Consider the following 21,361-nt stretch of genomic DNA (forward strand, 5'->3'; position numbering starts at 1 on the left):
CCCAGTTAGTGGATTCCAGTGTCTTTCGAAAGGCGGGACTGAGGCAGCCTCGACGGGGTGATTTTAATTGCTGTTGGGCCAACCCTCCCAACCCGTCCCTCTGCGGGGATTCTTCCCATGTGTGGAGGGAAGCCTGTGTGCATCTAGGCTCTGAGGCTCCGTGTGCACCCGCCCCACAGAACTCTCCCTGTGCTTCCATGTCTGGCTGGAGCTCCCCTTCAGGGTGCAGACAGCAGGCTCCACTGGGTTTCATCCCCAACCCCCTACGCTCCAGACCGGCACCAGATTTCAAACCCCACCTTTGCCGTCTCCCAGCTGTGGGAGTCAGCACCTCTCTGAGCCTCAGTCTCCCCATCTGCAAAATGGAGATAGTAACACCCACCCTTGGGAATGACCGGGTGGCCCCAAACACGTGGCACAGTGCGTGGCATGGGGTGGGAGCATGTTCTCACCATGAGTGTTCCTTACGCTAGAGATCGGGGTGAAACAGAGATCAGCAGTCTGTTTGTTGAAGCCAAAAAATGTCCGTTGTCTGAAGAATTTTGTTTTGGAAGACAAGCCCAGGTTTTGGGTCAGAACCTTATGCCCTCAGGAATTTCATGGTTGAGCATCCAGGCAGATTTTATAAGCTTGGTGACCACCCAAGCCTTTGAGCCTTCCACGTGGATGTTCCCAGGTCAGGCTCTTCGGGAATCTCTTGCACAGCTGGGCTGCTTGTCGCGTCGGTAGCGTGATTTCCATAGAGCAGGTTCTGTCTGGCTATGAATAGATGTTTTTTTCTCTCTTTCTTGGATGCCTGAATGGCAGTCTCCCTCCTGCAGTCCCAGAGGCCGACCTGAGTGTAAAACTCCAAAATGGACATCAGAGCAGGGTCGTCCATTCCTGCTTGGACTCTCGGCTCCCAGCAAGGCTCAAAGAGGTGGGTTGTTGGCTGCCGTGACCTGGGAGTTTTCCGAGGGTCTCCCAAGCTAAAATAGTTATAAAGCCTGCTGAGCAAAGTGAAGGAATCAGAGTTCAGGGATAAGATAGCAGCTCAGAGCAGCAGGCAATTTAAGGAGGATGGTTTAGTGTCTTTAGAAACCTGCCTGCTGGCATCCAAGCCACAGATGGGCAAAGCCCTTGAGGGCAGGAAGGACTCTGGAGATATGCCTGCTGCAGTCTGGAGGGCCTTGTGGCTCAGTGGTTGGAGTGTGGGTTCTGGAGCCACGCTAGCTGGCTTCAAACCCCAGCTGTGTTATATAAGGGGTAAGTAGGTTAACCTCACGTAAGTGCATTAGAGCAAGACTTGGTGCATGGTAAATAAATCAAGGTAAACTGAGGCCCAGAGAGGGCAAGGGACTCGACTCTGCTCACCCAGCAAGTCATCAGGGCAGCCAGACAGAAACTCATGATTCCTAGTCTTGTGGACACTTCTCTCTTCCCCCTGGCCCCCTCAGTCAGGCTGGTTCAACTCTGCCTTCTGCAGAGGAAATCGAGTGACCCCTCAGCCCGTAAGAATTCAGACTGTACAGAATATCGGAAACCCCTTCGGGCTGGCTGGGGGCCTTGTTGCAATTCCATTCAGCTGCTAGTTCTTTTTTCTTCCCTTTTTTTTTTTTTTTTTTTTTTGGGATCCTCCCAGACCGGGGCGCGAACCCGGTTCCCCTGCATCGGCAGGCGGACGCGCAACCACTGCGCCACCAGGGAAGCCCTTTCTTCCCTTTTTTCCTTTGAAAGCTCTAGAGAGTCTCCTGTTCTATCTCCCCAAAGAGAAAAATTAACCTTTTGGCAAAGGAGTTTGAAGACTTAGGTCCCTGTTGTGTGTCCCTGAACCAACCCCCGCCCTCTTTCTGGGCCTCAGTTTCCCCATCTGTAAAATGAGAAGAGTTCCTCCCCACCCCGCCGACGACAGGCTGGATGACCCCCACCTGCCAGCCGGTAATTTCTTTGGGGACAAGCGAGCTGAGACGTGCCGCCCAGAGCACAGGTCTACGTTGACGGTCAGGTGAGTGCTGACTAAACTAAAGCTGGTGATGCATCCTTCTAGGAAGTGAGGTGAAACCCATCAGAAACGCTGCCCGCTTCCGCCCGCCTCCTAGTTTCAAAGGTTATTTGAGTCATCAGAGTTGCCAGTACTTTTCTTGCTCTCCTGTTTCAGCGAAACGCTCCTCGACCACTCTGGGCTGAGGCTGGGTGGCCAGGACTGTCTCATCTGCAGGCCCCCAAGGCGTCAGAACCGAGGGGCTTGGTGGGCACTGCAGCCACGAGCTCTGGAAGCTGCCAGTCTAGGAGGTGAACCTTGCTCCCAGGTTGGTGACACCATCCCTCTCTGAGCTTCAGTCTCCTCATCTGTGAAATGGGTGGGTGAGCCCCGCCAGCAGGGTGAGATGGCAAGCCCAGAATAGGGGGATGGGAGCCCCAGCTCACAGCCCTCTTCCTTCCTGCTTAAGAGGCCCTGGCTCTCCTGGGCTCTGGCTGGGGCTCAGGAGATGTTTATATGCCCAAGGCCTCCCTGGCTCTGGGGGGACAGAGGGACTTTTGGCCAAGCCAGGAAGCCTAGAGGCAGACCCTCACCCATCAGGGCCGACAGCATCCTGGGCCCTCTCAGCCTTCCGATGGGGAGCTGAGGGCCCAGGAGGGGAAGGACCCAGAGCAGGGAGGCCATGGAGCCAAGACTAGAACCGAGGATCCTAGACCTGGAGTCCCCTTGCCCCGGGTTCTCCTGGCACCATCAGGGGGGCCAGCCCGGCTGGGCCTGGGAATTCAGAGATGGGTGCCGTGGTGGGCCTGGAGTGGACTTGGAGCTGAGCCCTATCTTGATAGGCCCTGGCAGGGGCCTCGGGCAAGTCACGCCCAGCCCTGAGCCCCCATTTCCTCATCTCAAAATTGGGCACCATTCCTGCTGTGCCCACCTATCAGAGTTGTCATGAGGCTTCATAAGATGGTGTGGGTAAAAATCCCTCTGCAGACGATCAAGAACTGTCCAGATGTGAAGGATTTGATACTTGTCATCCCCTGGGGCATTTCTGTAGCCCTGTCACTCAGACAGTGTCTGATACAGAGTAGGTGCTCAGGAAGTGTTGCATTAGTGAATGACAATATGTATCATTTATTAAGCACCTGCTATATATCATCACCCAGGGAACTTGCCATGAGGTGCTGTAATCCTCACAACCACCTGGGAGTTTAGGTGTGTCACCCTTTTACAGATAAGGAATCTGAGGCTCAAAAAGTGAAGTAACGTACCTAAGTTCACACACAAGTGGTATGTGAGGAAGTCAGGATTCACACCTGACTCTTAAGTCCGCGCGTCCTTCCAGGTGCTCACGAGGGCCTGCTGGGTCACCCCCTCCCTGGCATATGCTGGTGTTTAACAAACAGGTCCCTGGGCAGAGGGGTGGCAGGGTGGGAGGGAGAGGAATTTGTACAAAGCCTTGGTTTGTAGCATTTGCCAATTTCCAGGGTGTTAAGTATTCCTACCATGCCTGATTGCAAGCAACCAACGTGATAACTGTCTCATAAAGTCCCTGAGAATTTAGCAAGCAGCCCCCGCAAGCCATTAGTCGTGGCCCCAGTGCACCTGTGCACCCCTCTGCTTTGTACAGCCCCTCACATGCCCAAGGAAGGTCACAGAGTTAGCAGTGTCCGCTGGCCTGGGACAGCAGACTGGAACCAAGCAGATGGCTTGGGTGGGCCTCCCTGTGCTTCTAGACCCCTCAACCCTCTCCCTCCAGGGCCCCTGGAGCTGCCTGGGGTCTCGGTATCACACAAAGACTCGGGGGGTGGCGTGGATGAGATGCGAAAACTGATCCGCAACACCGAGACTGGAATATTAAGGCCTGCCAGCCCCACCGTGTGTGATATTCCTGCCAGGCCCGGAGCAGAGCCCTGTAAACGCCGGGATATAATGGACAATAAAAGTCGCCGGAAAATAGTGAGTCTCCTAGGACCACTGTCATCCCTGCCACACGCTGCTCGCTGGAATCACAAGCCCTGTGATCATGAGGCACGATCGTCCTGTAAATATATAGGGTCTCTTGCCAGCCAGCACTGGCCAAGATTTATTTTATTGAGGCAGTGGGGGGAGGGGGATGGCTCAGGTTCATCGTCCTGGTAACTTTGTAAAATGCTTTGCCATCACTTCCAGCTTCTGGGAGAATGCAGCAGGGACCAGTGTGGCCTTTCCCATCCTCCCTAAAAGGGGGAGATCCCCAGAGGCTGTGGGCCCCTCCTGCCGCGTTCACAGGTCCAGGGGCCTGGTTGGCCACAAGACTGGGGTCCCCTGGGGAATGAAGACCGGCCTTATCGTGACAATTGGTTCACAGAGTGGGTTGCCAGAAATATTCGTTGCAGGGATATCGCTGTTGAATGAGCACTGGTTTTTAATGGTGATAACGGTAATCATAATAGTAGCAACAGCCACATTGATTGAGATCTTGTGTATACCCAGTCCTGATAGTCCTGAGCTGCTGGCATTCCGCCCGCGTGTCCTCCACGCGGTCCTCATAACCAACCCCACGAGGTCGGTCCTACACAGCCCCCTGTTTACAGAAGAGGGAACTGCAGAGACATGGCTACAGGCCTGACCCGAGCTCCTGCGGCTGGACAGAGGCAGTGCAGGATTCGAATGTCAGACTCCAGAGCCTGTGCTGGGCTGCCTTACCTCACTTCCTGGCCCTTGGGTCCCAGATCCAGTGCCATTGCCTCCCTGCAGCCCCCTTGATTGGCCCAAGTTGGAATCAATGGCCCCTACTTTGATTCTGCAACACAGTTAAGCACTTGGGTCTGGTTCCCCCATGACCACGAGGACTCAGACCTACATTGCCATCCAGGCTCTGCCTCTCTCCAGCTGGGATGCCTCCAGCGAGTCATGTGACCTCACTAGCCTCACTTTCCTCATCTGTCAAATGGACGCACTGTCTGCCTTGCAGGGTCGTTTTGTAAGCACTTGAGCTGCCAACACCCCTCAAGGATCTGGCCCTGCACCTGGCACTTAAGGGGTTCTCTGTGTGTGGACCCCACTCTGTACACCTCGCCACTTCCATGGCTGTGTGTCTGGGAGCTGGGAGGCCTCTGAGCCATCCCCCCATATGGCTGTGGCTTGTTGCGAGTAGGGAGGGCAGTGTGCAGGGGGCTGGGGGGCTCACAAAATCTTCCAAGGTCAGAGAGAGTGTCCCTTGGCAATTCCAGACCCAGAAGGTCTGGTTTTCCTCCCAGACATGAGCACAGGATTAGATACAGGCTCCTGGAGCTCAGTTTCAGGGCACGCCAGCGAGTTGCAAATTCTCCATCAGCCCCATAAAAAGTGTCGGCACAAGAAGAGCCCTCCCAAGACTGCAGAGCCCGAGCCACCCATGTTGTAGGTGGCGAAACCAAGACCCAAAGACAGGCCATGACTTTCCCAAGGCCATGCGACCCTTTGAGAGTCCCAGACCCTGTGAGTCCTGAGCCACCATGCCACACACCGCGGCTCAGAGCGGGATTCACCCTCGAGGGGTTAAAAATGGCCTCATAATTTCCCAGGCCCGACGCGGGGTCCACGAGGATCCTGTGGGGAACGTGACATAGGAAGGTCCAGGGCCACTGTGGTGTGGCCCTGGAAGCTGAGATAGTGTGCTGCCCCGTAACTCTGCATGGGGTGACAGGACTAGATGGAGGAGACACTGTCACCCACAGACCAAGCCACGCTGAGCCGCGTGGAGGCCGTGCTGGAGGCTCCCGGTGACCCAGGAGGCCCTGCGAGTCTGGGGACTGATGGGACTGCGAGCCCGTCTGTGGCCCTCAGCACAGCTCCACCCTCTCTTCTGTGTCCCAGGTGCACAGGCGGGGAGTGACTGGCAGTGCGTGTGTGCCCACGGGCATGGAGGCTGATCAGAGCCAAGGTAAATTTCAGGAAGGTTCTTGCCAACCTGGCCCAGGAGGAAGAGGAAGGCTCCAGGAATCTGTGTTTTCCCTGGGTGCTACCGTGTCCTAGATGGGAGCCCTGGAGGGAATTCCTCTCAGCAGAAAGGAGCCCGGAAGCAGAAGGAAAACAATGGTTAGGCAGAAAGTGCCCAACTTGGGGGCCTGAGCGGCCCGTCTGGAGCCTCTGCTGTGTGTGCAGGCTGAGGCCGCCCACCTCGCCGGGTCGTGGAGGACGGTCCTCCAGGGGTGCCCCGTGAGCCGGGGCCTGGGCGGGGAGTCCACCCAGGCCTGCGGACGGCTGGCCTGGGCCCAGCCACAGTCAGCCAGGGGCCGGCACCTGGCATATGCCCGACAGTTGGGCCCGGCTGGTGGGGAAGGTGTGCTGGCAGGTGGCCGAGTCCCGGTGCCAGGATCTGGCTCCGTGTGTCCTCTGGGCCCTCAGCTGCCATATGCCCTCGTCAGTCCTGGCGATCGAGCTGCAGATGGGGCGCGGGGTGGGGGGTGCCCAGGGTGGAGCTGGCTCTCATTCTGGAGAGGAAGGCACGTTCCGACCACGGGAGCTCTTTTCGGAGATGGAGGGCTGGGGCTGGCCTGGAGGCGTCCCTGCCTTCTCCCACATGCCCGCAGGTCCGCCAGCCTCCATGCCTTTGACCCCACTGTGTTCTCGGCTGGAATTCCCATCCCTCTGGTGCTAACCCTGCTTATCCGTCCAGGCTACCCCAGACTCCACCTCTTGTAAGAAGCTGTCCGTGACCTTGCCTGGGTCACGAAGTGAGGGTCTCTTAGTCCTTTTCTTGGGGACACTTTTCATGCTCTTTTCTGGCTTGTGGTTATCTGTCCCTGTGTTGCTGGGTTCTCTCCTGTGACCCCGTAAGAGCAAGGGGGTTTCCATCCATGCGATCTTGGGGTCACCCGTGGTCAGCACAGGCCCTGAACGGAGACGGCAGCTGGAAGGATGTGTAGAAGGAAGGGAAGGTGGGAACACTCAGATCCTGGATCCACAGCCTGGTGTGGGAGAGCACGGGGCCAGAATAAGGATTAATAATAAACAGTAACCCCGGTGATTGGGGCTCTATTCTGTGTCAGGCCTGGGGCTCAGCACTTTTGAGGCCCCTGAAGTTACGGAGCCCTCCGTAGCCCGGGGTGATGCATACTATTTGTGTCCCAGTTTTACCCGCGAGAGCCCTGGGGCCCACATAGCTGGGGCGCGCCAGAGCCAGGACTTGAACCCAGGGCTGCTGCCTACCAAGGCTCTCATCTCTTAGGCAACAAATATTTTTGGTTCAGCTCACAAAAGAGAGATGAGAAAGGGTTAAGCTTTTAAAGGGACAGCAAGAACATTTATGCTTCTTAGCGTTGGCTGGCCCCCATGGGGGTGGGTGGGAGTGGAGCAGTGTGGGTGAAGGAAGGACCCCCCATCCCTCCCAGGCTGGATGGACCTCGGCATCTGCTGTCAGTGTTCTGGGTTCTGGGGTGGGGGTGAGGGGTTGGTGGAGCCTGCAGGGCAAGTTCCTTTGCCTGACCATGTGGGTATGGGGTGGGTTTAGGAGGCCGGATCCTGGCCAGGCACTGCCACTGCTGTGCCCATGGCCCTGGGCCAGTCTCTTGCCCTCCTGCCGCAGTTTCCTGGAGGGTAAAATGGTGGAGCAGGGCTGGGCGATCCCAGAGTGGACTGTGATTGCATTCCAAGCCCCCCGGCTTCCGGCACACTTGCGCTCTCTCCAAGACTGACCCACGGCCACTGCCATCAGATTCCAGTCCCTGGTGAGCAGTGGGTTCCCTGGTGGCAGTGACAAGTTCCTTTCACCACGGAGGTGGCAGCCAGAGCTATTTTTGGAGCAGCTCATGGTGGGGGAGTTTCCTTTGGGCAGTGGCCGGGGACGGGAGTCTTGGGCAGGGGAAGTCCCATACGGAGACAGGCCTGGCCTCTCCTCCTTCACCAGCCCTGGCACGGGGAGGCCACCCAGATCCCCAGAGGTCCCGGTACCGTGCTCACATCTACTTCAACCCTGAGCCGAGACCTTCCCCGGAGCTTCTCAGGAGCCACTTTGCAAGGTACCGGCCTTTGCCCTGCCTCTGCTGTGGGGAGCCCCTCACCGTTTCCTGCCACCTGGGGCTACTGCCTTTGCCCTTGAGGGTATGCCTAGCAAGTGACAGGGAGGCAGGCCCTGGAGACCTCCGGGGCCTGGGCTCACAGAGCACCTGACCTTGGCTGCCCCTCTGCCACTGCTGCCCCCTTGACCACCCACCTGGTGGGAGCTGCCCGTGGGCCAGTGCCATCAGCCTGGCATGACCTTTGTCACTGCCCAGGTTAATGGGGGGCAGTTTCACCCTGGGTGATCCCGGGCTTTGCCAGAACTCCCGAGGTTACGAGGGAAGCAGAAAAAGGAATTCTTATGTCTCCCGCGTGGGTTTTGGCTACCTGGGCCCCTTCCTGATGTCTGAGCAGTGAGTTCTCCACAGAAGTTTCTCTTGCCAGGAATAGCCACCCTTTCAAACCTTAAAAAGAGAGCAGGAGAGGAAATTCGGGGAGGCCAGGGGTTGAAGAACTTGCCCTGTGTAGAGGCCACTGGCGGGATTATGGATGTCCTCCTGGGCCCGGGGCAAGCTCTTTACAAACCCTGCGCCTCCATCTGCCTGAGGGCTGCTCTGCTGGGTTTCCCCCTTCGGCTGTCGGTTGGCAGGGCAGGAGCCGTGGTCTGAGACAGGATGTGGGAGAAGAGGAATTTCTGCTCTCCCCAGGCTTCTCCCTCCTGGCTTCTGGTGTTTACGTACTGGGTCACCCTCCCTCTGCGGCCTGCTGGGGCCGCAAGGAGAGTGATTTGGTCTCTGCCCTTGAGGAAATCTCCATCTGAGGGAGAAGAAAACATGTGTGCAGACAGTGATGGCACAGAGACCAGGTCAGTGAAACCTGGGAGTAACTGACTGGAGGAGTCCAGGAAGGCTGCCTAGAGCGGGTGCCCTGGGTTGGGCCTGGAAGGAGGATCGGGTTTGCCAGGAGGCAGTTCATCCCAGGCAAGGGAGGCAGAGCCTGCCAAGGCCGTGAGGAGAGAGCAAGTTCATTTCCCTGGAGGGCAGGGGTCCTTGGGATGGTGGACCTACCTAAGGGGTCTGAGGCTCCTCGCAGAGTGAGACCCCCCAGCTTCCCCCAGCTCCATAGTGGTCTCCAAGGATGTCCCCAGGCAGATGAGATTAAAACCCAGACTTTGGGGAGAGTCAGATTTGGGTTCTAACACGGGTGCATGCCGTTTACCAGCAGCAAGGGCTTGGCAAGTCACTTAACCTCTCGGCACCTACGTTTCCTCATCTGTAAGAGGGCAGCGCAGACGCTGCAGAGGAGTGTGCCGAGGTGCTGCGTGTCACTCCCTGGTGCAGAGCAAGTGGTCAGCAGATCTTCCTTCACCAGGTCCTGGAGCCAAAGGCCTTCCTGGGTAGAAACCAAATGCCTCATTGCTCCTTGAACTGAGAGATGTTTACAGCTCCTACATTTTTTTTCTTCCAGAATTGGGTTTTATTACCCGAGAAGGAGAAAGTGAAAGGTGATCTGGAGCCGGCTCGATTGTAAAAAGGCTCAGGGAAGCCCTGCAGTGGGGGTGTGATGTGTTTTCAATTGCCTGGTGATCTCTGCCTGCTCTGAGACCTTGGGGATCCTGAGCGTGGAGGCACATGTTTCTTGCTTGGGGCATCAGGAGGGTGGAGGAGCCCCCCCTCCACTGACTGGGAGATTGCGGCGTGCTTGGTACCACCTGACTGCCCCTGGGTGTCCACCCTGCGGGGTCCAGCTGTCTCCTCTTTACGGATGAGGTGGGGGGCGGGACTTTCCCAGGATCCCACGAGAAGTGCTGAGCCCGATTACGACCCAGGACCCAGTCCTGACGCGGGAGGGGGACTTTGCCCCGTGAGAGGTCGTAGGTTCCAGGCAGAGGCTGGTGTGTGGAAGGGCCTGGAAGGTCCAGGGGGCTGTGTGGTTGGGAAGGGGAGGCCCTCACGTGCGGGGGCCTGGGGCGGGGTAGGCTTTAAGGAGGGCAGGCCAGCGCCAGCTGGACAGAGTTTGGGATGCCTTGCTCGGGCGTGTGGGCCTTTTTCTGCGAGGTTTTGGATGGGGAGCAGCAGGTTGGGATTTGTGTCTTGGTGGGGGGACCCTCCTTTGGCGGGCCGGAGGTCAGCTCATCAGGCAGGAGGCAACTACAGGGACCCCGCAGAGAAGGGGCCAGGCCAGCAGAGGGCAGGGGCTGTGGGTAAGTGGAGACTTGTTTGGGGAAAGAATCGGCAGCCCTGGATGAAGACCAGGTGTGGGCTACGAGGGAGGGCGAGGCGTCCGAGGGATGAGCCTGGGTTCCTGCCGCGTTCCTGGGCAGACAGGAGCCCCTGTCGCTGAGATGAAGACCCAGGGAAGGGCAGGTGAGTCTTCAGTGCCTGGAACTTTTGGTGGTTGGAGTCTGGAGCTCTGGAGGGAGGCCCCAGGCTGGAGAGACATGGGGGTGGGGGGTGGGTGAGGAGAGGGGAGCTGGAAGAAAAGGATGGGGTAGGGTGCCGGGGAGGTGAGCTGGGTGGGTGCTACACTGCCCCTCGGCCGCTGGCCTCCGGGTTCTGCAGACCCACCCCGTGAGAGGCCCCACTGCCCTGAGGAGGGGGCTCAGGGACCTCTCTGCACAGGCTGTACCGCCCTTCCCGGGGCTGCACGTGGTCCCGTGTCTCAGAGAAGCCAGGCTCCTGCTGGTCGTGGAGCTGCGGAATCTGAGTGGCAAGTGTGGCTTTGTTGCGGGGCGGGGGGGTGAGGGCGCCCAGGCCCAGTCAGGAAACCAGACACCATCTGTGGCTCATCCCCTACAGCTCCCAAGGCCCCCGTGACTCTGGCCTGAGATCGAGCTGCTTCCTGTCAAGTGATGAATGGGCAACGTCTGCTTATCCCAAGACCAGAAGGGAAGGGGGGCCGGGGTGGGGGGAGGACACAGTAGCCAGAGCCACACCTCTGGGCCAGAATTCATTCATTCATTCATTCATTCATTCACTCACTCAGTCCCTCACTGTCCAAGGAGGTATGGACTACGGGAGTCAGGCAGACGTGGTTTCAAGTGTCAGTTCTGCCTACTGCCTTCTGTGTGACCTTGGGCCCGTTGCTTAACCAGTCTGAACTTTCATTTCCTCCTCTGCACTGCGTGGATTATAGCGGCCCCCGCCTAGGGTGGCTGTGAGGTGCAACGAGGCGTGCAGGGCCCTTGGCGCGTGCCTGGCGCACCCACAGTGCGGGCTCCACTAGCGACGCGCTGTCGTTACAGCCGGTCTGCGTGGGTGGGGCGTTCCTTTTACTGCCCAGGCCTCGTGTGGGGACACGAAGTCGGTGGCGTCCCTTTCTCTCGTTGCTCACGGGCTCCCTGGTCTGAGGAGCAGGTTCAAATGGTAGCTCTCTCCTCTGTGTGGACTGACTTTGGCAAGTCCCGTTTTCCCTTGGAGCCTTGGTTTCCTCATCTGCAAAAGGGGGGTGATGGCACCACTTGGGTTTCTTGGGAGGTGTCAGATTACTCAGCTCAGAGGAGGTGTTGCTGTGGATGTTGGCTGATGCTGAAGCTGGTCCGGCCTTGACCTCACCAGTGACCAGCCTGTGGGCTGCCTGGTCTCCCACTGGGCCTCAGAGCTCTATCTGTGTAGGGGTGTGCTGGGCCGTCCTGGTCTGTGGCACATCTCTCGCGGCTGGCTGAAGGCCCCCAGCAGTGGGCATCTATCCTACGCTTCTGTTGCCGGGAGCCTGCTGGACAAGCAGAGATAGCCCCTGGGGCCTGCGCTGGCGTTGGGTCACTCATTCCGTGTGTGTAGGAGGGTGTAAAGTCACCAGGATGGTTTCCTCCTTTGGGGAAACAACGTGGGAAGCTGTTCATTGAGCAGGAAGGACTGAAAAGGGCCCTTCCCCAGAGAAACGGCACAGGGCCCAGCGTCCAGCCGAAGCTGAGTCTCCAAGGTTGTCTTTGTGATTCTCCCTGTCAGCCTGGGAGCCACGTGGGCCTTTAGCAGCCCCACCCAAACCAGGGGCAGTGACACCCCTACCCCAGTGGACAGACCGAGAGCATGGCTGGGCTCAAAGCCCTGTGGCCTGACCGTACACGCATACATGCACATACAACATGCAGAAAAGGGCAGGCAGACACTCGCTGCTTCCACCTCAGGGTTGGGGGGCAAGGTGAGGTGTAGACAGATACTTGCACCCACACAACCCTGTCCACTCAGGCCCCCAAACCTGCCCCAAGCTGGGTCCTCGGCCTGAGCCTTCTGGTGTCTTGGGTCATCTTTTACTGGGAGGGTAAGGCCTCAATGAGCCACCAGCCTCCACAAAGTGTGGTGTTTGGCAGGAGACAAAGGAGGATGTGACTTTCCCCTAGATAAAGTTTTAGAAATTGGGAGGCAAGCGCCCCAGGTGACAGTCGTGGTCAGAAAGGCCTCTCGGGAAGCCTCAGAGCCCAGCCCGGTGTGGGAGCCGCTCACTTCCGGGAAGTGCCTGGATTAAACCCAAGCCCCCACGTCTCCCTGGGATACACCCCACGTTAGTAAGAGGCTTGCCGAAGGCCAGGGCAGGAGGAGCATGTCGGGGGGCTTTGCAAAGGCAGCCCCAGATCTCGTAAGTGACGAGGAGGGTATTTGCTCCAGAGCCGTTCCAAAGAGGCTGTGCAGTGCGGTAGACAGAGCATGATCTGGGGGTCCAGCAGCCCCAGCTCTATTTTTTTACCAGCTGTGTGACCCTGGGTAAGCAAGACCCTGCCCCTCTCTGAGCCCCAGTTCCCGTGTCTGTCACATGGAGACAATTCCTCCTCCACTGCCCCAGGGATGGTCGGTGGTAATGACGCTGGTAGCAGCTAAAGCCTCAGAGGGCCCTTCACATGTGCCAGGCTGTGTCCTGAGGAGTTTATTATCTGTTAACACATTTAATTCTCAGTGACCCTGAAAGGTAGATCTTACTGTTAGCCCCATTTTCCAGATGAGGAAACTGAGACACTGCGTGGTTGAAGGAAGCCGGGCCAGGATTTGAACCCAGGCAAGTCAGGCTCCCAAACAGACCCTCGGCCTTACCGTGGGGCTCACCCTCATCCAGTCCCCGGCTGCCTGGTAGACAGGCCCATGCGTGGAACCCAGGCTGGGAAGCACACTCTGCCACCCCAGCGCCCTGGAAACGCAGGGCTCTTGCTCCCTGCAGAAGAAAGGCCCTCTTTGAGGCGGTGCTCCGTGTGGCCTGGGGCTCCGGGTCTCACATTCCACGGATTTTTAGCCCCTGACTTGGGCTTGGCAGCCTGGGCCCCATTGTTCTGCAACTTGGCAGGAGCCGCAGGGCACAGGCAGCTCCCGGAGGTGCCCTGTACGCGGAGGGGCTTTTCCTGGGCTTTTCCCTGCTCTCCGTGTCTCATCCCTCCAGATCCCTTTGCCTTGGTCTTTCTGCATCTGAACCCCCTAAGAAGGAGTTTCTGGCAGGAATGTCCAGGGTAAAGGGGTTGGGTTTCTGTTGGGGTATAGACAAACAGAACGCAAATCCTCTGAAATCCAACACCCTGGAGAGCCTCAAGAGGCAGTGGCTGTCTTGGACCTGGGGGGGGCGCCTTGAAATCAGAGCTGGGTTCAGATCTGCCCTCTGTATCCTACTCACAACACGACCTTGAGTCTCCTCTCTGTGAGCCTGATTCCCCGTCTGTAAAATGGGTCTATCAACAGCCCAGGCTAAGTGGAAGAGATCTGGCCACTGGATGCCTCAGAGAACCTTCCCTTCCTTCCTCCCTCCTCCTCCCCCCTCTCTCCTCCCCCTTCCTTCCCCCTCTGCCTCCTTCACCTTTGTCTGGCCCTCTCTGGCACTGGTGGGCAGGGTGCGGGGTGGGCTGTGACTTGCAGACTCCTTTCGTGGAGCAAAGGCCCTTCCTCCTCACGGGGACATGAGGTATAGCCGGTTCTATTAGGTTCCGGGCAGAACTGCTCTTAGGCACAGCAGTTTACCCCAGGGGGTTGGCACACCAGGCGTGTGGACAGCAGTGCTGCATCTGGTCGGTGCCATCCCGAAGGGAGAGGGCTCTGGGCCCCCTGTGGGGGGAATGGCTCCTCGTGGCCCACCGGCCCTGGGATCACCCCTACCCGCTCAGCACTGCCCCATTCTTGAGTGGAGGGGGCTTGTTCCGTGGGGAGCCACTGGGAAGGAAGTGATGTATTGCTGGTCAGAGCCTGTGAGGGGTGCAGTGCAGGGGTTATGGGCAAAGATGCCATCACAGGTTTGAGTCCTGGCTTCACCACCTGTGATCCGTGTGATCTGGGCAAATCTCTCAACCTCCCTGTGCCTCAGTTTCCTCATCTGTAAAGTGGAACAATAACAGAAGCTGTCTCGTGGAGGTGGTGTTAGTGAGATGGTGGTGAGATGGGCTAACAGAGGTGAAATGTATAAAGAAAGGGCCCAGCATAATAAGGACACACGGTGGTTGGCTTATCATCATTATTACTGTTATTTCTGATGAGGCCAGGGCCCCTTACTTTGCTCCTGGGGCCCTGTGTGAGGAACAAGGTGAGCTCCTGAGAGCCTGCAGGCCGCCTCTGGGTGCAGATGCTAGATCGCCACGTGGGGACGTGGGGAATGACATCCGCAAATACCTCCTAGGTCTCCGCCCAGTGTGACTTGCCCAAGGTCCCAGCTCGGGAGTCACAGGGTCGAGATACAAACCCAGGCCCGCTGGCCCTAGGAGGCTGGGTGAGGCGGGACGTTGGAGCCAGAGATGGATGCACCGTGGTTTCCAGCCCGCGTGGTCTGTGAGCAGGTGGGCAGGTGAGCCAGTCACGCGTGGGCCTGGCCTTTGGGCCACACCTGGTGCCTTCTGAGATAAAGACAGAACCTTTTTGCTGAAGACAGTTCTCCTCCAGCCTTCCCCCGGAGGTCTCCCCAAGGGCAGAGGACGGTGAACGTGTCACCCCGAGGGGTCTGGGGTTGCAGCCCGAAGCAGCTGCAGAGCCTGCAGGAGTCTCCGGTTTTATCTTAAAATTCATGCGCATTTTACATTTTGTTCCCTCTGTATCCGGTTTATTGCCGCACACATTTCCCTCCTGAGTAACAGCGCTGCCTGGGGAAGCTGCTCGTGGTTATCTGTTTATCCTGGGGCTTTTTGTACCCAGGTCCTCACTGTGTCACCCGGGGGGTGTGCACTCCAGTGCGGAAGCTCGGGCGCCGTTGGTGGGGAGGTGCCGTGGCCCCATCTGCATTGCAGGAAGCCACCTTGGTGGCCCATCTGGAGGAGGAGGGCCTGGCGGAAAGGGCACCAGGCACTGGTGGAGACCCAGGAGTCCAGGCGGAGGCGAGACCTGGGCTGGGGCAGGGGTGGGAGTTGGGAGTATGGGGCTGGGGAGAGGCCTCAGAAGTACAGGCGCACCCCTTAATACCCTCCACGTGACACCCCTTTGAGATAAGAGCAAAGAGACGACAGCAAGAGATCTACCCCTTTATATGTACGCATTAGGATGAAGCACATAAGATGCCGTGCGTGAGGATCAAAACTGGCAATTGCACAGGCAGGAAACGGCACAGGCCGGGCTGGGTTTGGCAGGTTGCTCTCAGCCACCAGGGGCTCCCTACTAGGCCGAGGTGGGTGCCATCTGCAGACCGTGCCCCCGCTCCATGTTTCCTTGCGTCCTGCCATCTACTTTGTATGCTAGAGAGCAGTTTTACCCCAAAATGCTGAGGAAAGGGGTGTGAGGGAGGAGCTGGGCCTACCCTGAGGACACAGAGGAAGGATGGGTGCTGGACGCCAGTGTGCAGATGCTAGAGAGGCTCGGGGTGCCTTCAAGGGCAGAGGCGGGGAGGCCGAAGGTCCAGCTGGGCAGGCGATTCAGGGCTTGGTGGCCAAACTTTGACAGGTGTCGTAGACCTCTCTAAGCCTGGGAGGGCTGGCCCATCAACTACCAGAAAGAGCTACAGTGGGGAGGAAGGAAGTGTGATCTGTGACCAGATCTCAGTGGCACTGACCATAACAGCCCCGTTGGTGTGGGTTCCTTTTCCACTGCTCAGATTACCCCGTTCACGCAGCAGGACCTGCCAACCCACTGGACCAGGCGACACCTATCAGCTTGGGCTTTGGCTGGTGGGGATGGCTGGGGGTGCAGATGACCAGGTGACTTACAGGTGGCGAGAGGCAGAGTCCATCTAGAGAGAAAGACGATGTCCTGGGTTGGGTTCTCCAGAAGCAGACCCTGAGACGAGAACGTATGGGGGAAACCACGAGGGAGTGGGGGAGGCAGACAAGCAGGGCGTGATCTCAGACCAAATCACTACCCCGCTCGGGTCTCTGGAGTGACTTACCCCCAGAGCGTCCTGACCGGAGGCAGGGGAACGGGCTTGCACACTCGCCCCCTGGGTCATTGATTCCTAGGGACTCCATCGCTCCAGAGGGTATAGACGAAGCTGCTCTGATGGCCTGGCCAGCCCTTCGGGGTTCTGTTTGGGGAGGGTCAAGTGAGAGGTGCCCGTGGGAATGCCAGGGTGGGGTCTGGCGGAAGGAACAGCAGCCTGATTAGGGGGCCCTCGCCATATGCCCGCCCTGCCCCCCCCCCCCGTCTTCCCGGCATCCTGGGGGAGCCCAGGCCTGGCCCTGGACACCGAGGTTTAGGTGTTGTAGAAACGCTTGTGGGTGAACGGAGGGCTTTCCTCCCGAGGAGGAGCGCTTTCCCTCTTGCGTCCAGGAGCACCACGAGCCATACAGCTTCTTCTGTGTGCCTGAGCCTGGGTCCTGCCCTGGAGGTGCTTGTCTGCTGGGGGGGCTGCCTGTGACACCAGCAGTGGAAGCGATCTTGGGAGTGAGACTGAGACGGCCTTTAGCTCAGGCCTGGCCACACGGTGGGCAATTAATCAGGACAGCTACTGCGGTTACCATGGCAGCTGGTGAGTGGCATCCTTGACTCTCCTGGGGGCCTCTGATGTGGCAGCCCAAGCCCTGGAGGTTGAGGGGGCTGTTCCCTGTGCAGAGGGCTCGGCCCCTGCCTGGAGGTTTGGGCAGGACTTGAGTAGGACCTGTGGCCTCGACCTTCCCAGTGTCTGGTGCACCAGGTCCCAGCAAAGACGGGCATGTGGGGTCCTTCCTGCAGCTGCTACTTGCAGTCTGACTCAAGGTCTCTCTCTTCTCGCCACTAGGCTGCCAACCTGGGTTTGTATGGGGGTGAGGCACGGAGGACAGTAACGGGGCAAGAACAGGCTTTGGAGTCTGGCACATGTGGCATTGAATCTGGCGCCTCCCTTGCTGGATGGTGGGGGCACCTTTAGACTTTTCCCTGCACAGAGTCTGTGTTCCCCTCTATCCAGCGGGGATAGCCCTAGCAACCTAGTCGGGACAGTATAATGGGGGGAGGTGTGTCACATGGGCCGTCGAGCTAGTCCTGCCACTTCCGAGCCGGATAACCAAGGGCAGGTCACCTAACAGCTTGGCACCTCAGCCTGCGCATCTGTAAGATGGGACAAGTGAAGTTACTTCCTCGATCCGAGGGCCATCGAGAAGAGAAAGTGCACAGGCCTGTGTGTAAGAAAGCCCTTCTTTTCCGTTGCAGCCCGTGTCCTCGTGAGGCTGGCATGCAGGATGGCGGGACAGCCTAGCCACCTGCCCCATGGAGGGAGCCCGAACAACCTCTGCCACACCCCGGGGCCCGCGCACCCTCCTGACCCACAGGTAAGCCCTCCTCCTTCATCTGCAGTGCACTGGAGAGTCCTGGAGGAACACAGACCCCTGAGGCTGCTTTGTCCCGGCCACGGAAGGACGCCCCTTGGCAGCCCCCAGGCACCTTGAATGTTTCCAGTGATGGGAGCAGAGTCACTGCCTAACCGGTCTGCCCTCCATCCCCGTCAGCAGCACTCACAGGTTCCTCTCTGATCCACGCTCTGGGCTGGGATGCCAGGCCCTGGTCCTGTCCCTGGGGTTTCCATGAGAATGGAACAGCTTTATCTCAGAGGGATCAGCACTGGTTAGAAGGACAGACACAGAGGGAGTCGTGGAGGCCCCGAGGAGAGTGAGGGGTGCAGGCGAGTGGACGGGGTGCGCTTGGGGTCGGAAAGTGCCTCCTGGCTCTGAGCTGGTCTGCCTCCTTTCTGGTCTCAGCTGCGTTCTGGCCCTCTTTAGCCTCTTTGTCTAGGACCCGCAGAGCTTCGGGGACGCTGGTTTCCTTACACTGGCCCCACCCTCTCAGAGAGCCAGGCAGCCTTTGGCAGCTTTTCGAAAAGTGGCTTCTGGGGTTGTGAGCTGCTCGCACACCCCGTGCCTTCGCACGTGCCATTCCCTGGGCCTGGGGTGCCCTCCTTGACACCTCCAGGCCTCAGTCCAAATGCCGCTGCTTCTGGGGAGCCTTCTTGTTCCATGGCACTCCCTGCTGCTCTGTGCTGTCTCCACACCTGCGCACAGGCACTAGGTCATGGCCGTGATCTCATCCGCCGGGGCACTGGCTCCTGGGTCTGCCTCCCTTCCTGGACAGAAGCCTCTGGGGTGGGGCTTCGCCTGCCAGGTTCATGAACTGCAGATTCATGGAGTGCACCACCCAGGACACCGCCGTGTGTGAACAGACCCAGGTCTGCTCTTAGGGAGCACACAGCCTCACAGGAGAGAAAGACAAGAAAGAAAGCAGAAGAAACTGGGGGTCAGTGGAACTCCAGCAAGGAATGTGGTCTGAGCTAGGGGACCAGAGAGGCCTCCTGGAGGAAGTGGCTTGCAAAGAATTGGAGGGGACAGAGAGCTTGGCTGGGCAGATTGGCCAGGGCCAGGTGCTGTAGCATCCTGTGGGCAGCCTGGAATGATGAAAAGTAATTGTCCAGGGTTGGCTTGTGTCCCAGGCCTGTGAGACCTAAGTCAGGAGGAGACTAAGAGTCAGCCACCTTCCTGAGCCATGGAAGGATTGTCACAGCTTCTAACTGCCTAGTCCCGTTGGAGGACTTCAGGTGGACTGGTGTTTGACCTGCTGGGGCGGGGTTGCCATGTACAGTTGTACAGGTTCTACACTGCCCAAAGGTGCCTGGCCAAGGAGGCAGGTGAGTCTGAAATCCTTCTCCTGCACCTGAGCTCTCATCAAACTGTGCTTCCTGGTGTGGCACTGCGTCAGCCCAAGGGAAGGGGCACATCTATAGATGCACACAGAGGTGACATGTTAAGTAGGAGAAACTGTGTATGTGCACACACACACGCACGGGGGGTCCAAAGACATCTCTGCTATTCATCCTCCCCATTCCAGTTACTGGCTGGGATGCAGGGGCCCATTTCCTAGGTGGAATTTGGGGAGGCAGCTGGGAAGCCCATAGACACTGCTGGTCCAGGGTCCACCAGGACACCTCCCCGATGGCTGGGGGCAGTGGGGCCTCCTCGTGTAATGTAGCAATTTGTCATATTAAGTCATTCACTAACAATTGAGTCCCCCTTGATTAATCTCTCAGAATTAGCCAGTTGCATTTTGAGCAATTAGGGTTAATTACAGCCTCATTTGGCAGAGCAGAGTGTCCCATAATTATGTCGCAAACAAGGCGAGGAGGTGGTGGGCTGCTGTGGCGGTGGCACCTTCCGGGTGTCTCCTCGCACATGTTGGAGTGGGTAATGACATAGTTAAGTGTAATTAGATACGATTACTCAGCGTTGGCTAGCGGCTGGCGGGAAAGATGCCCCTGGTTCGCCAGCATCTGGCCGGGTCTGCAGAACTGGGGCACAGCCGCATTGACGCTGGAGCTGCTGCAGGTCGGGGCTGGAATGAAAACAGTCAGGCGCTTTCTCTCTCCTCGTCTCATAGAGCACTGGTATTTAAACACTGTCTGGGGAGAGATCACGGCTGGAACCTTGCCTGTTTTCAGGACATAGAAACACCTCAAAGTGACGGCACAGGCATTTTCCTTTATGGCAGGAGGCACTGCTGTTTCCCTGAAATCACCCTGAGAGAAAAGAGCTGGACTGCATGATGGCAAAATGCTGTGCTCTGGACCAGGCTGGGTTTGGTTCCCAATTCCATCCCTCACCAGCCAGGTGACACTGGGTAAATGACCCCTCTGAGCCTCAGTTTCCTCTTCTGTAAAATGGGGCCATGAAGAAAGTGAGATGGTATATTTTAAACACCCAACATGGTACCTAGCATTGTGGGTGTTAAGGAAATGGTATGTCATTGATCTTATTCTTTTTTTTTTTTGCGGTACGCGGGCCTCTCACTGCTGTGGCCTCTCCCGTTGCGGAGCACAGGCTCCGGGCGTGCGGGCTCAGCGGCCATGGCTCACGGGCCCAGCCACTCCACGGCATGTGGGATCTTCCCGGACCAGGGCACGAACCCGTGTCCCCTGCATTGGCAGGCGGACTCTCAACCACCGCGCCACCAGGGAAGCCCCGTTGATCTTATTCTTATATTTTAAAAATCATTTTGGTTTTCACAGCTAAAGAGCCCAGGGCTGGAAATACCCCCAGTGTAGAAAGAACAATTTAGCAAGCACTCAAACTCTGGCTTTTGTTAACCTTCTGTGTCCAAGCCTCGTGGTTTGTTCATTTCAAGGAACTTTCTAGCTCTGGGTGCTGTCAGCCTATGAAAATATGTTTGCTGAACTGGGTTAAATCATATGTGAAATTCATATATACTTGGGAAAGCTGAACATGCTTGCTTTTATTGAGGTTTCTAATGAATGAATGTGGAGTCGAGAAAAAGAGCTTAAAACGCCCCCATGGTTTCTGATTTTACCAATTTGCTTCAGAGCATTTTCATCAGGAAAGAAACGCAGGGCTCAGCTGACCCACTAAGAAACAAATGAATTTCCAAGGAGAAAGGTGTTCTTGTCTGAGAAAGCCCTGGCTAATGTGTCTTCCATCTGGAAAGTCTTTGCAAACCTGCTTGGGACGTGCCAAGTTCAGTTATATTCGGCACTGTTCAGAGACAGAGGAATGTGCATAACTTTGCAAGGGATGGGGACCGCTGTCGTTAGTTCTGCACTGCACCAAAATCTTTATGAAAATCCTCCCCAAACAATGATGATAGTTAGATAAGATTTAATGACCAAATATTAATGGCCATTAAAATTCAGGAAGTGTTTGCTGAGTGTTATAAATTCAGCAAGTGCTTGTCTCCTTTCTGCCTTGGGTCTGCCGGGGAGCCCTACACATAAGTAAATAAAGATGGTGCAGAGGTGAGGCTCCCAGGGAGGGATGGACCGATGCAGGGGGAGCCCAGAGAATGGGGTGGCTTGTTCTGCCCGGGGCATCAGGGTTGACAAGGAAAGCTCTCTCTAGAAAGAAGATGACACGTGGGCTGACAATGATCAGGAGTTTGGGGGCAAAACAGGGAGAGCAGGGTATTCCAGGAAGAGGAAAGATCCAGACCTGAAGGTGCAGGACCAGTCAGGTTGGCTAAGTATTTAAATACCTGTGCTTAGAAAAGGTAACAGCTGGTGTTTATGAAAGGCCTGGAATCCACACTGTCATTTGGAATTGAATCTGTAGCAAATGGGGAGCCCATTTGGGGTTTAAATGGACAAGGGGTT

General features: G+C 57.4%; 1 protein-coding gene across 6 annotated transcripts in view; it reads left to right on the top strand.

Moving 5' to 3' along the window:
• NEK6 (NIMA related kinase 6) overlaps window positions 1-21,361 on the top strand; it is an 85,127-nt gene that overhangs the window by 25,541 nt on the left and 38,225 nt on the right. The window contains exons 1-2 of one of the 6 annotated variants that reach the window (XM_007115166.4): window positions 7,772-7,938; window positions 17,428-17,546. In XM_007115166.4, coding sequence (XP_007115228.1) covers window positions 17,457-17,546 — 90 coding nt within the window. In that variant the 5' untranslated portion in view covers window positions 7,772-7,938; window positions 17,428-17,456. Of the gene's footprint in view, window positions 1-7,771; window positions 7,939-8,650; window positions 8,784-9,403; window positions 9,423-9,749; window positions 9,813-10,196; window positions 10,285-17,427; window positions 17,547-21,361 lie in introns of those variants that run through there. The other 5 variants (XM_007115165.4, XM_028484310.2, XM_028484311.2 and 2 more) reach the window with 5 other exon arrangements.

The sequence above is a fragment of the Physeter macrocephalus genome, unplaced genomic scaffold (assembly GCF_002837175.3).
Source record: "Physeter macrocephalus isolate SW-GA unplaced genomic scaffold, ASM283717v5 random_176, whole genome shotgun sequence".
Taxonomy (NCBI): domain Eukaryota; kingdom Metazoa; phylum Chordata; class Mammalia; order Artiodactyla; family Physeteridae; genus Physeter; species Physeter macrocephalus.